Here is a 24,984-nt window from a genome sequence, read left to right as displayed (position 1 = left end):
GACTGGCTTGTATTACTTAGCACAATGCCTTCAAAGTCCATCCACAGTGTAGCACGTGTCAGAAATTCACTCCGTTTTAAGGCTGAATAATATTCTATTGTATGTATGTATCACATTGTATTGATCCATTCATCAGTTCATAGACATCTGGATTGTTCTCACCCTTTGGCTATTGTTAATAATGCTGCTATGAACCTGGCTGTTCAAAATCTGTTCAAATCCCTGCTTTCAATTCTTTTGGTATATACTTAGAAGCAGAATTGCTAGATCATATAGTAATTCTATGCTTAATTTTTTGAGGAACCACTACACTGTTTTCCACAGTGGCTATACCATTTTACATTCCCATCAGCAATACACAAGAGTTCCAATTTCACCATATCCCTGCTAACCCTTGCTCTTATTTCATAAAAGCCATCCTAATGGGTATGAAGTGGTATCTCTTTGTAGTTTTTATTTGCATTTCCTTCATGACTAATGATGTAAAACATCTTTTCACGTTCTTTTTTGGCCATCTGTATCTTTCCTGGAGAAATGTCTCTTCAGATTCTGTACTCATTTAAAACTTAGATTGCTTTTTGCTGTTGTTGAACTGTAAGAGTTCTTCATATATTATGGATAGTCATCTCTCATCAGATATATGAATTGCAAATGTTTTTCCCAATTCTGTGAGCAACCTTTTTACTATGTTGATAGTGTTTTTTTTGGTGCACACAAGTTTTAAATTTTAATCAAGTCCAATTTATTTTTATGAAAACTTCTTTAACCTATCTGATCACCAAGTCATGAATAAAATGACAGCTCTTTAGTCAAAAAGACAAAAAATACAATTGTTTTTTCTTTTCATGCCTTTCATTCCAAAATTAACTTTTGGCATTTCTTTTCCCACTTTGTAACTAAATTTTCTATTTAGATGAGTGTTGTGTTAAACTGACTTCAAAGTTCACCACTGATCACTTTCAGCACTGCTTCATTTCTCTGTAATGAATTCTTCATTTTGATTCATCTCTTCAGCTGGGTGAGTCTTCAAGTGAATTTTTCAAGAAGGTACAGAGGTTGAATATACTTTCTAGCTGCTGTGTACTTGTGAAAATGTCTCTTCATTGTCATACTGCTTAATGAAAATGCACTGGGTCCATCCATAAATCCTTGAATTTTCCCAATAAATACAGATTTGGTTCCATTATTTTTACATTTAGTATTTTAAATAAGCCTGATATCAGAATAAATTTTGTTCTAACTTTTTTTTTAATTGTATATTTATGGGATTTTTTTCTTTTTTTCTTTTTCTTTTTTTTTTTTTGGCGGTACGTGGGCCTCTCACTGTTGTGGCCTCTCCCTTTGCGGAACACAGGCTCCGGACACGCAGGCTCAGCAGCCATGGCTCACGGGCCCAGCCGCTCCGCAGCATATGGGGTCTTCCCAGACTGGAGCACGAACCCGTGTCCCCTGCATCGGCAGGCGGGCTCTCAACCACTGCGCCACCAGGGAAGCCCTTTTTTTATTTTGACTCAAAAATCTTTTTCTGATATGTATCTCAGTCTCTGACTTTTCCCTGGATTTTTAAGACAATTTTCAATCTGCATACAGTGTTCCCCTTTTCAGGAGAGGGATGTTTTATTCAATTAAGTGTTTGAATATTACTTTCTTCCTCAGCTACAGATATAGTTCTTGGTTTGGTTTACTTAGCTATGTTTCTTATGTCTCTCATCATCTTTCACAGCATGTTCATTTTCTTCTTCTTTTTCCTCTGTAATTTTGCAGACTCTCAGATTTGTCCTCATCACTAATTTAACTTCCTTCATGTTAATTCCACCCTTTCTTGCCTGCAAAATGTATTTTAAATCTGTTACCAAATCTTTAGTTTTAGGCAGTCTTTTCCTTCATATGTTCATTCCTGCCCCCCCCACTTTTTTTCAAAATGGAGACAAAACATAAAATTCACCAATTAAAGTAAGTGTACAATTCACTAGTTCTTAGTATTTTCACAACCAATATTGCTATCTAATTCCAGAACATTTCTGTCGCGCCCCCACAAAGAAATCTTGTATATGTTAGCTGTTACTCCCTATTTTCCCCTCCCCAACATCCCCTGGCATCCACTAATCTACTTTCTGTCTATATGGATTTGCTTATTCTGGACATTTCATATACATGGAATTATACAATATATGACCTTTTGCTATTGGCTTGAATTATTTCTCCCTTTAACAGTGTCAGTTTTTTGGACTTCCCTGGTGGTACAGTGGTTAAGAATCCACCTGCCAATGCAGGGGACATGGGTTCGAGCCCTGGTCTGGGAAGATCCCACATGTGGCGGAGCAACTAAGCCCGTGCGCCAAAACTACTGAGCCTGCGCTCTAGAGCCCAAGAGCCACAACTACTGAAGCCCATGCACTTAGAGCCTGTGCTCCTCAACAAGAGAAGCCACCACCACAAGAAGCCCACACACCACAACTAAGAGTAGCCCCTGCTCGCCACAACTAGAGAAAGCCCGTGCACAGCAACGAAGACTCAACGCAGTCAAAAATAAAAATAAATTTATTTTAAAAAATAGTGTCAGGTTTTTTCATTTTAATTCTGTTAGTTTTTGTTTATGTATTTGGGACTTGCTTATACTGCATTTGTCTTTTAAGTCATATAGGAGAAAAACTGAATTACAAACAAAAATACATTTATACTGTCTTTTGTATTTACTTATGTAGTTACCTTTAGTACTTTTTTCATGTGGATTTAAGTTACTGTCTGGTGTCCACCATTTCATCTTGAAAAAAATCTCTTTAGTATTTTCTGTGGGTCAGTTTGCTAGCAGTCTTTCAACTGTCGTTTATCTGAGAATGTCTTAATCTCTCCTTCATTTTTGAAGGGTAGTTTTGCTAGGTACAGAACACTCGGTAGGCAGGTTTTTTTCCTTAGCTCTTTGCATATGTCATTGCAATGCCTTCTGGCCTCTATGGTTTCTGATGAAAAATCAGCAATTAGTCTTATTGAAGATTCTTTGTACATGATAACTCCACTCTTGCTGCCTTAACACTATCTTTGTCATTTGATGGTTTATGATGTATCTAGATCTGGATCTCTTTGACTGTATCATGCTTGGACTTCCTTGAGCTTTTGGGATGTGCAGATTAACAGCAGTCATCAAATTTGCGAAATTTTAGGCCATTATTTCTCCAAATACTCCTTCAGTCTCTTTTTCTGTCTCTTCATCTGGAACTCCCATTATGTATATAATAGGATGCTTGAAGGTGTCCCATAGGACTCTGAGATTCTGTTAATTTCTCTTCATTATTTTTTCTTTCTGTTTCTCACACTGGATAATCTCAACTGGCCTATCTTCAAGTTCACTGATTCATTCTTCTGCCTGTTCAAATCTGATACTGAGCTTTCTCCAGTCAATTTTTTATTTCAGTTATTGTACTTTTCAACTACAGATCTTCTATTTGGCTCTTTTTTGTAATTTCTCTTTATTGATATTCTCTATTTGGTAAGACACTGTTCTTATACTTCTTTAGACATGATTTCATTTAGTTCTTTGAACATATTTTAAATAGCTATTTTAAAGTCTTCATTTAGTAAGTCCAATGTCTGAGATTCCTCACAGTTTCTAAACTGCTATTTTTCTTTTGTATGGACCATATATATATTTTTTATTTTGAATTTCCATATCTTGCAACTTTTTGTTGAAAACTGGACATCTTAAAAAATATAATGTGACAATCCTGGAAATCAGAGTCTACTACCTCCCTAGGGTTTCCTGCTGTTGCTTTATGCTGTTTTTTTAAAGTAACTTTTCTGAACAAATTCTATAGAGTCTATGGAAGCTGCCACTCAACTAGCTTAGTGGTCAGCTAACGCCTAGATGGAGATATCCTTAAACATCTAGAAACAACAAATCTCCCAGTCTTTGCTGAGGGACTACGTGCACATAGCCGTCAACGCTGAGGGCAGGGAGTTATCAATTCTGCCTTAGCCTTCCCTTTCTTTTTGCCCAGAGCCTCAAGGGCAGCCAAAGTAAAGGGTAGGCCCCTCTCAGGTCTTTCCTCAGCATGCACTCAGGCCTGTGCACACTTGTGGTCTTCTAGAGTCCTAGGAATATGTCAATGCTTTTCAAAATATCTATGGACATCTCATCCTCAGTTTTTCCGTTAAAGCTTTTGGTTAGTCTATTGTTTGTCTCAAGTGTTATCCACTGCCTCATGCATTGTGGCATTAAAACACTTGCCTGGGGACTTCCCTGGTGGTCCAGGGGGTAAGACTCCGAGCTCCCAAAGCAAGGGGCCTGGGATCAATCCCTGGTCAGGGGACTAGGTCCTGCAACTAAGGAGTCTGCATGCCGCAACGAAGATCCTGAGTGGTGCAACTAAGACCCGGCACAGCCAAAATAAATAAATATTTAAGAAACTAAAATAAAACACTTGCCTGTAAGTGTTTTTTGACAAACACCTCACACATAGACACAGAGGCTCATACACACTGGATAGCTCTGAGTAAGGTCAAATAAAGATAAGCCTTTTGAGTGGAGTTTTCCAGAGAGCCATCAGACAGGTCAAATACTGATAATTCTTTGGGAATGAAATTTTGAAAGAGGTCCAGCTCTGTTCTGCTCCCTCCAGTCCTGGGAATGCAGACTGATATTTTTCAATTTTATCACTGAGCTGAGTGTGGCAATGAGAAGAGGGCAAGTTAAAATGCCACAAGCTTACTATTCTTATCAAGGTTCAGCCATTTTTCTTGAATAAATGCTTGCTACAAAAGCTACAGGCCTTTGGTTAATTTCCAGAGTTTTGGAAAAGTTTTGCCAAAATTCTGTTGCTTTTATCACAGGGCAAAATTTTGGAGGTGTTTACTCCACCCTTTTTTTCTGCTATTAACTCGTCACTTTGTTTTAAAAATCCCAGCCAGTTCTCTCCCCATGGCTTTTTGCTCCTATTGACAGTAAGTATTAGTACATAAAGTATTTAAATGTCTTTAAATGAATATAAAAATAACATCTATATTATATATTGGTATGAGGTATAAAATGGCTTAAGAAAAAAAGACATAGTACCTAACTTCAAAGAACTTACTGTCAGATATAAATGAAATCCTGTTACTACTTAAGAGGGTTACTTGGGGCTTCCCTGGTGGCGCAGTGGTTGAGAGTCCGCCTGCCGATGCAGGGGACATGTGTTCGTGCCCTGGTCTGGGAAGATCCCACATGCCACAGAGCGGCTGGGCCCGTGAGCCATGGCCGCTGAGCCTGTGCGTCCAGAGCCTGTGCTCCGCAACGGGAGAGGCCACAACAGTGAGAGGCCCGCATACCACACACACACAAAAAAGTGTTACTTGACCTAATGAGTAAATCTCTAACATCTATTGTACCTATATTCACAGAACTTACATATAAATGAAATCCTGTTACTACTTAAGAGTGTTACTTGACCTAATGAGTAAATCTCTAACATCTATCTCTTTCTTTGCGAGGTTACCTTTGCCTTGTTTTTTTGTTTTTGTTTTGTTTTTAGTTTATGTATTTTTATTTTTGGCTGTGTAGGGTCTTTGGTGCTGTGCACGGGCTTTCTCTAGTTGCGGCGAGTGGGGGCTATTCTTTGTTGCAGTGTGCGGGCTTCTCTTGTTGTGGAGCATGGGCTCTAGGCGTGCGGGCTTCAGTAGTCGTGGCACATGGCTCAGTAGTTGTGGCTCGCAGGCTCTAAAGCGCAGGCTCAGTAGTTGTGGCGCACGGGCTTAGTTGCTCTGTGGCATGTGGGAACTTCCCAGACCAGGGCTGGAACCCATGTCCTCTGCATTGTCAGGTGGATTCTTAACCATTGTACCGCCAGGGAAGTCCCTTTGTTTTTGTTTTTAAAAGAATTTTATGAGTTCAATTGTTTACTCATTCTCAACTGAGAGAAATTATTTGGTCCAAATATCTGCAATGGTTTATGACTTGCCCTTGGCCCCAAACTCTAGTTGGATCTTTCTAATATCTATAGAATCACAACATACTAATAGACAATATCTATCAGAACAATTCCTAGGCTTTCATCTAGAGCAGCTCTACTGGTCTAAGAAACTATTATTTTCAAACTGTCAACTCCCTCACTCTCAGAATAGTTGCAGAACATGATAAATGACAACCTCAAGTGTATATAGCTAACAGATCTCTTCTTGTCTAATTGATGCATTCAGTACTTTATTTATAGGGACAGTATACCTCAGGATACAATGTACCATCCCTGAGTCATCTTCTCTTCCCACTACTGTCCAATTTTTCTCAAAGTTAATGTCTCCAAAGGGAAGAGTTAGGATGTAAATGAACAGAAGTACACAGGAGGCCTCAAAAAATACTGGAACACCTGATTAGACTTCTATTGTTATATTCTGTTTTCTGAACTAGGCGGCTGAAAGTGAGACTGAGATAAAAGATTTTCCTACCTACAATCAATTAAGTAAGCTTGTTTTATTTCTGGTAGCCATTAAGTGTTTTTAAAATCATAGCCATGCAGGTAGTGAAAATTTCTTCCAGTTCCTGGTTATAGGCTTAATAATCAATCCTAACATATGAGCATTTTGTGGTTCTTTTTTTCAGTGGCATCACAGTGGGAAATCAGGAGCAATTTTACCAGGGGCTTTAACTCAGTTACTATCAGATACTAGTTGGGTCCTCTTAAAATTAACAGAAAATCTGCGTAAGACCAGGGACAACTACTTTCTTTTTAATTTCTACACCTATAAAGATGTCTTATGACAAATCATTAACAATTTATATCTAAACTGAACCGAGTCAACTCCTGTGGACCGATCAATATGTTATCCCAACAATCAAAACCCCACACCACACCAACTCAGTATCCTTATCTTACAATTTTCCACAGAAAATATTTATTCAGTTCCTCCACGGGATGCTATTCATTTTCTAAATCTGCAGTTCTATTGTGGTGATCTCACAGGGATGCTGTGGGATATTTTAAAATTCTAGGGAAACAGTGATATTTAATATCTGGTGTACAGGACAAAAACTAATAGCTAAAGATAGTTTAAAGTTCCAACATTAGATACTGCTACATTCCTTTCAATGCTGCTGTCTGTATCTCTGCAGAGTTGGATTCTTGACAGTTTCTGCAACAAAAGCAATAAATGGGGGTGGTTGTGTCCAATTTCATCTCAAGGTTTGAGAAACTGTGCCCTAATAGCCACATATATCTCATTAGCAAGTAATTATGCATATTTATGAACAAAGTAAAATGTTTTCTTTCAAACACAAAACCAAAAATATTTTTGTTTATTAAGTTGTACGATCAAAATGGTAAGTATTTTTATGTCCTAATAACGTAATAGCTTAGTATCTGAAAAAATACTTCATGTATTTATATGCTGCTGCTGATTTATATCCCCATGATGATGAGAAAAGAAATCACCCAAACACTAAGGTGACTGTGAACAGAGAAAACTCGGAAACCTTTGTCCTAGATGGAGTCCACTAACCCAAACAAGTAACTGTTCATACAATTTTCTTCAAATATTTATCAAATGTTTGAGTGTACACAATACATCTGACCAAATAACTCACCTATCTGAACCAGAGACTGAGTCATGAGAAGCTCCATGTTTCACTTAAAGATTAAATAGCACTGAGCTTTCATATGTCATCCAGAATTAAACAGCCAATCCACAAATAAAATTTCAAAAAATAAAATTTTGAATAATTTCTGCACAATACCTGAGTGTGAGCTCTCAATGGTGGTGTCTGACTTGGAATCCAGAGATGAAGGAATCTGTCTTAATTGGGGAACATAGTACATCTTCGTACTACCAGAAGGCTTATATGGCAACAGTAAAGGCTGGCCTAAGGAGATAAAGATCAGAATAATTAATAAGAAAACATTTATTAATTAACTGAACAAATATTAAGTACCTTTATTGTGCCAAGGAGTGGTCAAGATTCTTGGAATATATCAGTAAACTAGCATTCTAGAAGAGGGAGGTATACAGTAAACAATTAGCGTACTAAATAAGTAAATAATCTAGTATTTTTATAAATTATTAGTGACATAAAAAATTAGAAAATACGGGGCTTCCCTGGTGGGGCAATGGTTGAGAATCTGTCTGCCAATGCAGGGGACACGAGTTCGAGCCCTGGTCTGGGAGGATCCCACATGCCGCGGAGCAACTAGGCCTGTGAGCCACAACTACTGAGCCTGCGCGTCTGGAGCCTGTGCTCTGCAACAAGAGAGGCCGCGACAGTGAGAGGCCCGCACACTGCGATGAAGAGTGGCCCCCGCTTGCTATAACTAGAGAAAGCCCTCGCACAGAAATGAAGACCCAACACAGCAAAAATAAATTAATTAATTAATAAACTCCTACCCCCAACATCTTCTTTAAAAAAAAAAAAAAAATTAGAAAATACTGGGACTTCCCTGGTGGCGCAGTGGGTTAAGAATCTGCCTGCCAATGCAGGGGACATGGATTCGATACCTGGTCTGGGAAGATCTCACATGCCGTGGAGCAACTAAGCCTGTGCGCCACAACTACTGAGCCTGTGTGCCACAACTACCAAGCCCGTGTGCCACAACTACTGAAGCCCGCCTGCCCTAGAGCCCGAGCGCCACAACTACTAAGCCCATGTGCCACAACTACTGAAGCCCACGTGCTCTAGGACCCTCGTGCTGTGAGTACTGAGCCCTCATGCTGCAACTACTGAAACCTGCGCGCCTAGAGCCCGTGCTCCGCAACAGGAGAAGCCACCACAATAAGAAGCCTGTGCACCACAACGAAGAGTAGCCCCCACTCGCCACAGCTAGAGAAAGCCCATGTGCAGCAATAAAGACCCAAAAAACAGCCATCCCCCGCCAAAAAATTAGAAAATGCTGAGGAAGATTAGAAGTATTTGGGAAATTGCAGCAGGATGCTGTTTATTTAAATAGAGTGGTAAGGGCAGGATCCATTGAGAAGATGACTTCTTAGCAATCTATTCCATATTTAGATGGCTCTAACTAAGAAATACTTTATCTATATTGAACCCAAACCTGGTCACTGTTAACCCCTACTACTGATCTTTGGAGGTTCTCCCTCCAGAGTCATAGAAAGTAAATCTAATTCTCTTCTATGTGGCAGATTTTCAAAATAAGTTTTCCATTATAAAAGTATAAATTCTCAATATTAAAAAAACACACAGAAATAAAAAAGACAAAGTCTTACCACTCAAAGATAACTATTATTAATATTTTAATGTATTTCTACAGGTCTTTCCTCTGTATTTCTTATTTGTTTACATAGTTGTGTAGAGTATGTATAATTTGGAATTCAGTTTTTCTACTTTACATTTATAAAGTTTCTTTTTCTTAAATACTAACTGGTAAAATTCTTTCTAAAATGTCTATGACATGGTAGTAATTTGATTATTATAGAAGATGAAATCTTTTTCTTATTTTTTTTTTGCTTCATTGGGTCTTCATTGCTGCACGTGGACTTTCTCTAGTTGCGGAGAGGGGGGCTACTCTTCGTTGTGGTGCACAAGCTTCTCACTCTTCTCACTGCGGTGGCTTCTCTTGTTGTGGAGCACAGGCTCTAGGCACGCAGGCTTCAGCAGTTGTGGAGCATGGGCTCAGTAGTTGTGGCTTGCGGGCTCTAGAGCAGAGGCTCAGTAGTTGTGGCACACGGGCTTAGTTGCTCCGCAGCATGTGGGATTTTCCCGGACCAGGGCTCAAACCCGTGTCCGCTGCACTGGCAGGTGGATTCTTAACCACTGTGCCACCAGGGAAGTCCCTGAAATCTTTTTCTATATACTCGTTTTTCTTTCATGATATGGTAGAAACTCTCTCTCTGTAACAGCATTTTGATATTTAGCTGGGTACATACTGCTCATGCGTACACTGTTATTTCCCAATCTCCCTTGCAGACATGTATGGACATATGACTAAGTCTGGGCCCATAAGTCAAGGGTGAGAATAATGCCTGCAACTTCCAGGCATCCCATTAAAACACTCCACTGGCTGCTGCTAAACTTTATCCTCCCCATTACTCTTCTTTTCCAGTATTTTCTTTATTATTCTTCCTGAAAAAATTTAAGATCAATTAAACAAGTTCAAAAGAACAATTCCATTAGAATTTTTAGTAGAATTACGTTAGAGTTTAAGTTTATTTGGGAATAAATGACATCTTTACAATATTCAATTTTCCCATTCAGAAATATCCCATCCCTTCTTTTAGTCTACTGTCCTTTTCTATGCCTACACAAAGGATTAGTATTTCCATCACATGAGTCCTATAAAATTCTTGTTTAGGTTACTCCTGAGTATTTATGGGGTTGTACTGCTCATTCAAATAAAATTTTGTAGATAGCTTCCACTTCTCCTGATTAAACACAACAGCTTCTTCAGTTTATCCTTATAGACCATGGTCTTCTCTTGCATCCTGTAATTACCTCTAAGAGATGGACTCCTAGTTGCCCATGTCTAGTTTATAAAAATCAAAATACTCTAGACAGAGTCTGATAGTCCCAGAGTAGAATGAGATCTCCTTCATTCTGGACACAATAACAACTTTTACATTATTTAGAATTGTGTTACCATCCTTGACCACTCCATCATTCTGATGATTTGACACGGAATCCATATTATTAGTACCCTGCTTCCAACCAAGGAACTGACTTCATACTGAAGGAAATGAGACAAAAGGCTGATGCCTAAAAGGAGTCACTGTTCTCATCACAAGCCTGATCACCCACAACTATGGTAAACTCAAAAAAAAAAGTGAGTGAACAATTTACTGATAACTGGTATGGCACAAGCTGGGAGGCATAACTTTCTGAGGTTGGAATGCTAGCTTACAGAATATGGCATGTGCTCAGAACCATATATGGTACTTGCCTATCCCACAGACAGAATGCATGTATTTAGGAACAAAGGCAGAAGCCTTTAAAATCTTTTGCTTTCTATCTCTATGACTCTGCTTTGTTTGATGGAAGATCTTAGAAATAAGGGAGGGGCACTTCTACCAGGAGACAGGAGCCATCTAGTCATTTTACATTCTTTATGTCACTGAAACAATACAGGGAATAGGATGCCATAGTGTTGACTAAAACTACAATTGACCTTAACTATCGGGGAGAAATAAGGTTACCTTAAAAAAAGAAAGTCAATAGGAGTATGACTTACACCTAGGGGACCACTTTACCAAGCCTGGTCATCGAAATTAACAAAAAATTACATTAAACCTATGCAGGGCTAGCAAAGTCTTAGACTACTTAGGAATACTTGTACCAACCTATCAGGCAAAACCCCAGCCAATGAGAACCTGGCTGAATTCAAGGAGAATGAAGAAATGTATAGAGAAGGGGAGAATTTAAATAACAGAAAAAAATAGGCTGTAGCCTCTACTTCTACTTGGACATTGCTGTAGTCATTATTGTTAGAATATTGATTTATTAGTTTTCTTCCTCCACCAGTGTATATAAAGCTTGGTAGTGATGGTTAAATTTACCATTTAGTTCAAAGTTTGCAGAAAATGGGGCTTCCCTGGTGGCGCAGTGGTTGAGAGTCCGCCTGCCGATGCAGGGGACACGGGTTCAAGCCCTGGTCCGGGAAGATCCTACATGCTGTGGAGCGGCTGGGCCCGTGAGCCATGGCCGCTAGGCCTGCACGTCCGGAGCCTGTGCTCCGCAACGGGAGAGGCCACAACAGTGAGAGGCCCGCGTACCACAAAAAAAAAAAAAAAAAGTTTGCAGAAAATGGACACCGACAATTGGGCAGAATTACAATGGACCCAGAGCAAGAATGGTCACCATGTGGAGATGGAGAATTCAGAGACAAGATAAGTGGCTTTTTGAAATTCTCAACGACTTTATGTTTGGATGCAGAAGTCTTAAAGTTACTTTGGACTGCCTATCTCTGGGGGAAGAAGCGACTATTCAGCAAATAATGGTTGTTCCTGGGAGAGAAAGAAAGGACTGGAGAAGGGTAAAGAAGAAAGTCCAACCATAAAATTTATTTCTTCAAAAAACTTGAAAATAGAACTAAATATAAACATATAACATATTACTCTTAATTTGTTAATTCAGAGCAGTGGACACATAGTCATAAATTCAACATACTACTCTGTATACTTTTAAAATATTTTTAAAAATTTTACTTCTGAATCCACAGAGTTAAAAATAATATTTTATTAGTAAACCAAATAATATTTATCTTTTAAAGGAGTCCTTTCTACGAAGTACCTGTATGTAAAGGTAAAAACATGAACTGTGGCCTCTATATAGACTGATCCGTTTGATGTCAGAAGAGGTATAAAATACACTTTCACAGTTGGATTTCCTCTCCTGTGCTCTGCCACCAACATGAAAACAACATAGCCTAGAGTAGCCTGGGTTTCAGTACAAGCATGTGGAACAGACCCAAACCATTTTTGCATCCTGATGCCAAACTCCAACTGACTCGTAAGCCCATGAGTGAAGAAAGCAAAATGTCTGTTGCTACAAAGCACTGAGATTTTCGAGGTTCTTATACAGTATCATGGTGGCAATAGGTAACTGACACATTAAAGGTGTTCTGTGTGATATTTATTAGACTATACATTTGGGGGGCAAAATTTTACTTCACAATAAAAATGTATAAGAAATATAACCATCTCGAGTTTCCCTGATAGCGCAGTGGTTAAGAATCTGCCTGCCAATGCAGGGGACACGGGTTCCAGCCCTAGTCCGGGAAGATCCCACATGCCGCGGAGCAACTAAGGCCATGTGCCACGACTACTGAGCCTGCGCTCTAGGGCCCGCGAGCCACAAGTACTGAGCCCATGCGCCACAACTACTGAAGCCCATGCGCCTACACCCCGTGCTCCGCCACAAGAGAAGCCACTGCAATGAGAAGCCCAGGCACCACAATGAAGAGTAGCCCCCGCTCGCCGCAAGTAGAGAAAGGCTGTGTGCAGCAATGAAGACCCAACACAGCAAAAAATAAAATAAATAAAATTTTTTAAAAAAAGAAAAGAAATATAACCATTTCAACATATAAATATATTTATTCAAATTAAATTCAGTACAATTTAAATGTGGAACTAAGCAATTTTCTTTATACATTTAGGCATATTCCATTTATACCTACAGACAGATAAACTTTTTGCATAAGTAGGAAAACTTAAAATATATTTTGAATAGATTTGTACAAACTACTGAATACTTTAAAATTAGTAATTTAAAGTTCCCACCCTCATTTGGAGGTAGAATGGGAACTTAACTTTCTAGTTACTGGTCTGAAAAAGAAAATAACTTGCTATAATTTTGAACGTTATATAGTATAAGGACTATAAAAATATCACTGTCATGATAGCATATGAACACTCTAAATGTAGACCTTATGGTAGAGATTGCTAGCTGTTCACCAAAACTCATTTCTTCTTCATCCTGGAAAGCACAGCTAAACTATTCCTAGTCAGTGGAAAGTGATGTGGGCCACACCTAGGTCTAGCCCATAAAAGCCTCCCAACGTGTGCTCCTCCATGCTTTTCGTCCCTTCCTGTTGACTATGATGATGAATCCAAGGTTCCATGTTTTAAAGAAAGCAGGGTCACAGTCAACCTGGGTCCCTGGTCAACGTTTCTTGAAAAAGAAATAGACTGGTATTGTGTTTGCTATCTGTTCATTGTATCATGCAAAACAATAGTAAAAAAAAATGCCAAATAATTATCTACCTCCCTAAAATTGAACCTCTATAGTTTTTATGTTTTCATGAACTACTTGCATTCTTATGACAAGTATTATAAGTTGAAAATACATCAACCACAGTAGCATGAGTTTCACATAGGTTGTTAACTTCACTAGAAATTGAAGTAAAAACATAATAAATTATATTCTCTTCATAGCTATGTAAATAAAAGATGATATAATCATGTACAACCTATTGCTTAAAATTAAAATTAGGTTTTCTAACTAGAAAGACCCAATCAAGAAATTTCTTAGTTAATTACACAAAAGTTGGTAATATGACCTAAAATTCTCTTACCATCTGTGCCATGAGGAACAGTAATCTGTTGGACTGAAGACGATGAAGCAAACTTGACAGGAACTTTGCCCAACTTCCGTGTACTGAGCTCTGGAATATCATGTCCACGATCTTCAGCATTAACAAAAATCTCAGATGAAAACATGGCTTTTCTTGGACTTTCTGTTGTTATCTGAGTGACTGCATCAGATGATAATTTTCCAGAGAAGGGAGAAAACGGGGTCTTAGTCTCCTTTGGTGATCTGAACAAAAAAGAGAAAACACACAGCAGGTCATATCCTTGGCTTATCAAATACTGTAATTTCTTTCCAAATGTGGCTTCAATATTTTTTGGAGACATCCAACTCAAATGGTTAAGTTATTTCTGCAGTACCCTTTGCTTTTTTACATACTTATTACAGTGTGATCATGCATGAGTTTACTTTTACTTATTTTAAAATCTACTTTTATTTTGGATTTAGAATGCTATTATATAAGGAAAGGGTACTTTTCAGTTGAAGTGAAAAGATATCCATTAAAAAATAATTACTGGAAGTCCACTATAAATTAGGGGACTATGCTAAACGCATAGAGTGTACAAAAATAAAAAAGAAACAAAGCCTTTCCTCAAAAAGTTTATATGTCAGTGGGGGAACCAGAGGTTTTTAAGGTTGTAACTATATATATAGATTATAAAGAATCCATATTAAAACATAATGGAGTAAATAAATGAGTGTATAAATAAATAAATAATAGGAGGGAGGGAGAAGACAAATCTTGCCAACATAAGAATTCCATATGTAGGTAACCTCACCCCCGGCATCCATCTCCTCCCCAAGGAGGTGGAGGTGAAGCTTAATCTTCCCCTTAAGTCTAGTCCTGGGCTGGTCTTAATGACTGAATTCCAAAGAGAGTATAAAATGGGAGAAAAAGTAACTTTACAGTGGAGAAACCTAGCAAACACCATGTTATGCAAGTGATGATGTTTCACATCACCAGTGATGTCACGGAGACATTACATACTCTCTGTAAATGATGTGATGAGAAGGTTACTTCGCTTCTGCGGTATTCTCTGCCAAAACCTGTAACTCCAGTCTAATCATGAGAAAAACATCAGCCAAATCCAGATGGAGAATATCAGACCAATATTCCTCAGGACTGTCAAAATCATGAAAAACAAGGAAGGAATGAGGAACTGTCATAGACCAGAGAAGACTAAGCAGACATGACAACTAACTAAGTGGAATGTGATATACTGGATTGGGTCCTAGAACAGAAAAAGGTCATTAACGGGAAAACTGGTGAAATCAAAAAAAAGTCTTAAGTTTAGTTAATAGTAATATATAAATGTTGGCTTTTTAATTTTGAAAAGTATACTATGGTAGTATAAGATGTTAGCAATAGGAAAAACTGGGAGAGAGGTAAAGGGAACTCTATTATGGTTTGTATCTTTTCTGCAGATTTGAAATTATTTGAAAATAAAAAAGGTCATTTTTTTAAAATGGAGTAATACTGTATTATATTATATCACAGAAGAAGAAGACCTTTTAAAAGGTCTTTTAAATCTCTACCCTCTATATACTATTTACTAATTAAAAGGACAATTATGAGAAAAGAAAATAGGCCCATCTCCCTTATGTATATAGAAGCAAAAATCATAAACAAAATGTTAGACAATCAAATGTAGAGTGTGTGAGTGAGTGAATGTGTGAATGTGTGTGTGTGTGTGTGTGTGAATTCCTACCAAGCTGTTTTACTCCAGAAATGCAAGGTGAGTTAACATTCAAATGTCAACAAATGTCATGCACCACATCAATAAAATAAAGGAGAAATGTATATGATCATAGCAGTATAGTCAGATAAAACATTTAATAAAATTCAATAATTATGTATGATTAAAAACTCATAGCAAAGGGAAACTACAAAAAACTTTAGAGCCACCATCCTATTTACAGTGAAATGTGGAGAATGTCCACTGTAAGATTAGGAACAAAATAAGAATGCCAACTCTTACCTTTTCTATTCAACATGTTAGTAAAAGTATTAAATGGCATTAGCAGTAAGGCAGGAAAAAGAAATCAGAAATATAAGGATAAGAGAGGAGGAAATAATACTTTCCATATTTGATATAATTAAGGATACAGAAAATCCAAAACAATCTACAGATAACTTATTAGAATATCAGTTAGTTTTTAGAAGAGTTGCCAGATAAGAGACCAAACTTTAAAAAATTCCACTAACATTTTTTGGTGTCTGAAAAGTTACAAAATTAAAAACTAAAAAATATGCCATATACATTATCATCAAAACATCATATACCTAGTAATAAGTATACTAAAAAATGTAAGAACCCTAAACAGAAAACTATTAATATATCATAGAGAGAAATTAAAGGTGATCTAAATAGGATTTCTACTTTGAGGCAGGATGTATAGGCATACCTCACTTTATTGCACTTCACTTTATTGTACGTTGCAGATAACGCTTTTTTTTTTTTTTTTAAACAAATTGAAGGTTTGTGGCAATCCTGTGTCAAGCAAGTCTAGCGGTGGTGCCATTTTTCCAACAGCATTTGCTCACTTCGTGTCTCTATGTCACATTTGGTAACTCTCACAATATTTCAAACTTTTTCATTATTATACTTGTTACATGATCTGTGATCAGTCATCTTTGATGTTACTATTGCAAAAAGATTACAACTTGCTGAAGGCTCAGATGATGGTTAGCATTTTTAAAGTCTACTTTCAAATTAAGATATGTACTTTTTTTAGACATAATGCTATTGCACACTTAATAGCCTACAGTATAGCATAAACATAACTTTTACATGCCCTGGGAAACCAAACAACTCGTGTGACTTGCTTTATTATGATATTCTCTTTATTGTGGTGTCTGGGACCAAACCCCTATCTCCGTATTAATATGCCTGCATTAGGAAGGCACAGGCCATCACTCCTGCTGCAACAAGCAAACAAAATTGAATAAAAGATCATAGAGCTAAGGAAGCAATCAAGAAACAATGTCAACTAATATGCTAGAGAGGGACATTTAGAGATTTGGAGCAGGGGTTTGGTGTAGGGAGACATACTCCACTGGAAAAGAGAAATCACCAGAGCTTTTGATGAACTCATTTGCTGGCATGATGGAGTGAAATCTAGCAGAATGTCAAGCCAATTTCCCCCACAGGACATTTCCTTAGTGTCAGGGTGGTATAGGATTATGGGGAACTGAGCCAAGAAAGCAGAGTGAAATTTCCTGCACAGTCATGGCACTAACAAACCAAATCCCACTAGATAAGGGGCCTGTGACAATCATTAGGTCTCCTCTTCAAGACATTTGTCAGTTTTTGAACCTATATAAAGCAGGAAGCTAAATACCTAATGCCTGAGGGAGAGAACTTTCAAAAGTGAGGAATTAGAGATCTACCAGACTCACAGTAAAAACCCAGAAGTGCTATCCCCAAGAAGGGGGCTGAGTCAGAAAAAGTGAAATCATCTGCAATGTTTCAGTGTTTATGAGACAAACTTTCACTGAGAAAGTGTAATGGCAACAAACACATAGCTGGTCTCTCCTTACATTTGCCATACTCTGAAGCTGTGAGAACTGAGAGCCTAAAGAGCTGAATTCAAACATCTGAAAGACTGAAGTCAATAACTGACTGTATTTATTGAAGAATCAAAGACCTGTCAGGCTTACAGCAAAAATCCAGGGAGGCCACAAATTAGGAAAAATCATAGGTAGGATGAGATAACTAAAGCTCCAACCCAGTTCTGATCTAGTAAAATTCCTGAAATGACTGAAATGATCAGCCACTCTGATTAGCAGAGAAAAGGGTAAATCTTCTCTGGTGCAAAGCAACAGCATCTTCAGTCTCTATGATTTTTTTATTCACAATGTCCAGCACACAATCAAAAGTTATGAAATTTGTAAAGCAGGAAAAAGTGACTAAAAATTAAGACAAAAAAAACAAGAAAAATTGATTTAGAGGGAATTCAGATTCTGGAGTTAGCACAGAACTTTAAAATGACTATATTGAGAGTAAAAGATGGGGATTAATAGATAAAAATATGGAGAATCTAGGGCTTCCCTGGTGGCGCAGTGGTTGGGAGTCTGCCTGCCGATGCAGGGGACACGGGTTTGTGCCCGGGTCTGGGAGGATCCCACATGCCGCGGAGTGGCTGGGCCTCTGAGCCATGGCCGCTGAGTCTGCGTGTCCGGAGCCTGTGCTCTGCAACGGGAGAGGCCACGGCAGTGAGAGGCCCGCGTACCGCAAAAAAGGAAAAAAAAAACATGGAGAATGTCAACAGAAAATTGGAATCAATTTTAAAAAATCAAATACAGATAAATGAAAAATAAGAAAACTGATCCCCAGCAGACCTTAGGGAATACCAGAAGAAATTTTTTGAGGCTGAAGTAAAATGGCCCAACATAGAACAGAACTGCAGGAAAGAACAAAGAGCATTTAAAGTGTGTGTGTGTGTGTTTAATATATACATGTACATATACCCAGGTACATACACCTTTATATTTATATGTTGTTTTATAAATAAACAATAATAATGTGGGGATGTAGAACAGAAATATACAACAAAAGCACAAACAGCAGGAGGGGGCACATGGAGTTAAACTGTTGTGAGATGCTTCATTTTTCATAAAATGGTAAGAATACTAATTTAAGGTTAATTGTAAAGTCAAGAAGTATAAGCTCTTGAAAAATCACTAAAAGAATGATAGAGAAAAAGTATAACAAAAAAATCCAGTAAAGGAGATAACATGAAATCAAGATAATTGATTAAAATAATAAAGGACAAGAGTAATAGAAAACAGCAAAGTGGCAAAACTTAAAATCAACCACCTCAATGATTACATTAAATATAAATGAACTAAATATCCCAATTAAAAGACAAAGGTTGACAAGATGAATAAGACCCAACTATATGCTATTCACAAGAGAAACGCTTTAATATAAGGTCACAGATATACTAAGTTAAAAGAATGGAAAAGGATACCCCAAGCAAACACTAATCAAAAATAAGCTTCCTCTTATCTTTCTCTTCCTCCTGGCTTTTTATTCTCTCCTTTTACCTTTCCCTTCCTGAACAACTGAATCTTAAAACCATTAGGTGGACATTCACAGTGGGTGGGGCAACAGTGGCCCAGAGTAAGGTATAAGAGCCTCATCAGGGTGAGGAGGGTGCCCATGTAAAGGAGTAGCTTTAGCATGTAGTATCACAATCCAATCAGGGCAAAGAGAATCTGGGGAGGTGTGGCTTGTTATGCAATACCAGAGAAGGATGAGGAGGGTTTCCATGAAGAAGAAGGTCCAGCTTGGCATGTGAACTTACTGCCCAGCCAGAATGAGGAAGGCGTCTCTACAGTGGAGCAGCCTAACATAAAGTGGCAGAACTAGAGCAGAGTAGAGAAAATAATCTTCACAGACAGGCAGCCTGGGCTGGTAAGTCAGACCCCCTGCAGAATGAGAAGGGTGTCATCCAGGGTTTGGGAGTAGCCCGGTTTGGTGAGTCAGAGCTCAAGCAAGGTAACAGCAATATCTACCATACAGGATAAGGGGAGGTAATCTGACCTGAGATGTCACAGCCTGGGTGATGAGGGTGTCCAACAGGGTAGCGAGGCATCTTGAGTCAGATCCTAGACAGGATGAGGGCATCCAAGCAGAGAGGAGGCCCAATGTGAGATACCAAAAGCCTAAGCAGGATGAGGAAGATGCTCCTGTGAGGAAGTAGTCCATCTCAGGGAGTTAAGAGTCTAAGTGAGGTGAGGAGGGTGTCCACATACATGGGGTGAGCATTCTGATGGGAGGAAGTCAAAAACCAAGTTGGGGATGTTATCTATGTTTAGGGGTAGTCTAGAATGGAGTGTCAAAGCCCCAGCAGGGTAAGAAGAACATCCAAACAAAAAGGTAGTCTGAAAGGAGAGTCAGAATCCAAGCAGTGAGTGAGGGCAATCCTAACTGGGGAGAGGATGGCAGGAATGATGGGAGATTAGTTACACATGGCAGATTGAGCAAATAAATAAATAAATATATAAAGCACATAAGAAGTGAGGGTTCTCACTACTGGATAAGGGAGTTACAAACACAGAAAGAGAAAAAAAAGTAGAATAAAACTGAATTAGAATTGTATACATGGGTGTGAGCTTATGGTTTTTAATATATATAGACAGATACAGAAATAAATGTAAATGAGTATGTGTGTGTATTTATGTATGTATGTATGTACGTATGTACATAAATCCACTAAGAAGGCTGGGAGCGACCCAATAGCAATGCTCAAATCTTGGCTTCTAAATATCACTTTCCTCTAAAAGAAAGCAGGTTCCTTGGAGAAATGGCCAATTTCAGAGCTGGGGAAGAAGAAGTTATGAGCCTGAAGTGTCTTGTTGTGCCAGAAGGCAAAGACATGTGCAAAAGATGACAAGAACATGTAAAAAGGATACAGAAACCAGCTTGAAGGAGCTGCCACTGGTCAGTAAATCAGTGGCATTTTGAGCATGAAAACAAATTACAATAGTAATAATGAATATAAGAAAACATAACTTTGTATAAGATCTCATATCCAACAAAAAACTTTTATACAGAATAGATTAAAACTCTCTAAATTCAACAGTAAAAAAAAAATGCAGTTAGAAAATAGCAAAACTTAAACACACACTTCACCAAAGATAATATACAGAAGACAAGCACATGAAAAAATGTTCATCCTCATTAGTCATTTAGAGAAATGCATATTAGAACAACAATGAGATATCCCTATATACTTATTAGGATGGCTAATAAATAAAATAATAAAATTAAATAATTATTTATAATAAAATTATAATAATAAAATAAATAAAAAATACTGACAATAACAAAAGCTGACAAGGATGTGAAGAAACTAGATCTCTCATATATTGCCAGCAGAAATGCAAAATGGTACAACCACCCTGGAAAACAGTTTGACAGATTCTTAAAAGATAAACATATACTTACTATACAACCTAACAATCACACTCTTGGGCACTTATCCTAGAGCAGTTTCTCAACCTTGGCACTACTAAAACTGAACCAAATACTTCTTTGTTGTGGGGGACTGACTACTCTGTGTATTCCAGGGTATTCAGCAGCATCCCTGATGGCAACAGCAAAATTCCTTCCTAGTTGTGACAATCAAAAATGACTTCAGATGTTGCTACTGTCTCCGGGGAGCCAAATTCACCCCTGGTTGAGAATCACTGTCTGAGAGAAATAGAAACTTCATTTGTGTAAAAAAAAGTATATGAATGTTCACAGTAGCTTTATTAATAACAGTCAAAAGTTGGAAACAACCCAAACATCCTTCAACAGAGAAATGGTTAAATAAACTGGTATGTATCCATACAATGGAATGCTACTTAGCAATTAAAAAAAAACAAAACCATTGATATACACAACAACTTGGATGGATCTCCAGGTCATCATGTTACGTAAAAAGAGCTAATCTCAAAGGTTACATGTTATATGATTCAATTTACAAAACATTCACAAAATGACAAAACCATATAGTAGGAAAACAGGTCACTAGTTTCCAGGGTTTAAAGAATGCAGAGGGCAGGGGAGAGGAGTGTGACTACAGAGGGGCAGGCATAAGGGAATTTCTTTGTGGTGACAGAATATTCCTGTATCTTGATTATAGTAGTAGTTATGTGAAATCACAATGTGATTAAATTTCACAAAATTATACACATATGCATTCAAAAAAGCCTGAGTGCATGCAAAACTTGGTGAAATATGGTTCAGTTCTGTAGTTTAGTTAATTATATTGTGCCCATGTCAATTTCCTAATGTCATTTTGAAAATGTACTATAGTTATATAAGACATTACCAATGGGAAAGCTGAGCGATAGATACCTGGGACTCTCTGGACTATTTTTGTAATCTCTTTTTAAGTCTATGTATTTTTAAAATAAAGAGTGAAGAAAAGATAGTAATAAATCATAACCCACTGAATGAAAGCATGATTCTGTACAGATATAAATAAACTAGAAGTCTTCTGAGGACTGAGATACTTACATAATTTCAAAGTTCCTCCCCATAAAACACTTAGCTACAAAGTGGAAAACAGTAACTTTCCAGTTCAGAAACCTAGCCCACAACCTTACTAAGTAATTAAAGTGATCACTGTCAGCAGTGGGACAAATAGAAGTGTACGACAGCTGCTAAGATGTTATAAGAAGAATTCAATGTCAATTCTGTGATAACCCTACCAAAAATATCTCACCTGAACTTAATCACGAAGAAACATCAGAGAAACCCAAACTGAAAAACACTCTACAAAGCAACTGACCTGTAATCTTCAAAAGTGTTAAGGTAGGGCTTCCCTGGTGGCGCAGTTGTTGAGAATCTGCCTGCCAATGCAGGGGACATGTGTTCGAGCCCTGGTTTGGGAAGATCCCACATGCCGCAGAGCAACTGAGCCCGTGAGCCACAATTACTGAGCCTGCGCGTCTGGAGCCTGTGCTCCGCAACAAGAGAGGCCGCGATAGTGAGAGGCCCGCGCACCGTGATGAAGAGTGGCCCCCGCTTGCCACAACTAGAGAAAGCCCTCGCACAGAAACGAAGACCCAACACAGCCATAAATTAATTAATTAATTAATTTTTTAAAAAAAGTGTCAAGGTAATGAAAGTGAAGGAAAGACTGAAGAACTGTTCCAGATTAAAGGAAATTAAAGAGTCATGACAACTAAAGCAACATGTGATTTTGAGTTGCTCCTTTTTGTTATAAAAAATCTTACTGGGACAATTGGAAAAACTGGAATAGTGTCTATAACACATTGATATTAATTTCCTGATTTTTACAGCTTTACTGGTTATGTAGGAGAATGTTCTTTTCATAGGAAACGATGAGAGTGATGGGGCAGTAGGTCAATAACTTACTACCACATGGCTAAGGAGAAAAAAGGAGGTATTAACATGCTGTTCTCAAATGCTGATTAAACAAGCAGACAAAAATTCAGTAAAAATGAAGATTTCAACATAACAGCTGACCAAATGGACCAAAGTAACATACACAGAATATCACAAGAAGCAATGGCAGAATACACATTTCTTTCAATTGCACACTGATCAAAATAAAAATATATCATATCATAAAGCAGTTCTAAAAAATTTAAGTATACTGAAATCATTAAGAATATAATCTCAATGACCAAAAAGAATTAACTAAAAATAAAAAATCATGTATATGTTCTTATATAATTGGAAATTAAGAAACACATCTCTACATAGCCATGGATCAAAGAAAAAGTTATGATATGAGAAAATAATTTTGTACAAAGATGATGATGAAAAACTACATAAAAATCTGTGTACACTAGACAAGAAAGCTAAAAATTAATGAATATGTAAAAAAAGTATCTATTCTCAGAAAGATAGAAAAAGTTAACTTAAACCCAAAACAGAAAAAAAAAAAAAAGATACAGCAGCAACTAATGAAACAGAAAAAAACACATCAGACGATCATAAAAACCCAAACTGCTAAAGCCCTAGCAAGAGTGACCAAACAAAAAAGGATAAAACACAAATTACTAATACCAGACATAAGAAAGCTAGTATCACTGGAGATTCAGAAATTGAAAGGATATAAGGATATTGTGAAAATAACTCATGCCAACAATTTTTGACAACTTATTTAACTGAAGAGTACTTTCCAAACTGACACAAGAAAAAAAAAATCTGCATAGTCAAATCTACTAAAGAAATTGAATCTATAATAAAAACTCCAGGCCAAAATGGTGAATTCTGCCAAATATCTAAGAAAGAAATAGTACCAATCTTACACAAACTCTTTCAGAGTGTCCTGATATACTAATGAGGTCAGCCCAATGCTCATACCAAACTCAAAGATATTGCAAGAGAAGAAAATTATAGGTGAATATCCCCCATGAACACAAATGTACAATTCCTAACAAAATATTAATTAGGTAGACTGTATCTAGCAAGAAGGATAATACATAAATTAGGAATACATATGATAATCTCTACAATAACTACTGCAATAGAGTCTGACACAATTTTTGATGTTTGATTACTGACTTCTTTTTAAGCCTCACCTTTTGCTCCACATCTGGAAAGGCTGATAAGCCTGAGTATGACTGCCTCCTCCTCCTTTGGCACCAGCAGAAAATTTAAACTGCCCATATATAGACTTTTTTCTCAGTTCCACCCTACAAAGCCCTCTCTGCTGTGCCCAAGACAGCCTGGACCTACTTGTGCCCACCCACCTCTTCCCAGGGGTTCCCCTGTGTGAGTAATAAACTTCCTCTCAAATTCTCTGGGTTTGAGGAGTGTCTGAAGCCTAGGTATCTGAACAAAATTTTGGGTGGGAGTCCATCCCACTTCTGCGGGATGGCCACAACCACTAAAAAATAAACAAAGATGTATATTAAAACAGCCAATAAGGAGAATAAAATGGAATAATAAAAGATAAATCATTAATACAAAAGAAGGCAAGAAAGAACAAAAACCATATGGTACAAATTGAAAGCAAAATGTAATATGGTAGATTTAAATCAAATAATACCATTCTGACACAAACTCAGAAAATGAGAAAGAGGTTTTTTTCTAAAAGCCACTGTAACTCTGCTGTCAGGACACTCCAAGAAGATTATAGACCAGTATTAGCAAGCTGAATTCAGCAATAAATATAAAAAGGGACAATATGTCATAATCAAGTGGGATTTATCCCAGTAAGAATAATATTTGAAATCTAATCAATATGTTTATATAATATATATAATATTATATAATAATATAATTCATATCAACAGACAGGAGAAAACAAATATGATAATACAGCAGGGAAAAGCATGTGACAAAACTCAACACCCACTCACAGAACTCACAGCAAACTAAGAATATGAGAGGGCATCCTTAATCTCATAAAATGCATCTAATAAAAATCTACAGCTAACATCAAATTTGATGAAACACTAAATCCACTCCCCCACCCACGCAAAGATGGGGAATAAGGTAAGATGACTGCTCTTA

At 37.5% G+C, this 24,984-nt stretch overlaps 1 protein-coding gene across 1 annotated transcript in view; it reads right to left on the bottom strand.

The window, feature by feature from the left end:
- The window catches only part of ALMS1 (ALMS1 centrosome and basal body associated protein), a 231,200-nt gene that overhangs the window by 77,457 nt on the left and 128,759 nt on the right, over positions 1-24,984 (bottom strand). The window contains exons 10-11 of the mRNA XM_082672085.1: positions 13,980-14,221; positions 7,703-7,828 (exon numbers count right to left, since the gene is read on the bottom strand). Of these exons, the coding sequence (XP_082528211.1) occupies positions 7,703-7,828; positions 13,980-14,221 (368 nt within the window). The remainder of the gene's footprint in view (positions 1-7,702; positions 7,829-13,979; positions 14,222-24,984) is intronic.

Source organism: Grampus griseus (assembly GCF_964374135.1).
Source record: "Grampus griseus genome assembly, chromosome: 15".
NCBI lineage: Eukaryota > Metazoa > Chordata > Mammalia > Artiodactyla > Delphinidae > Grampus > Grampus griseus.
This window is presented reverse-complemented; position numbering and strand designations above follow the sequence as displayed.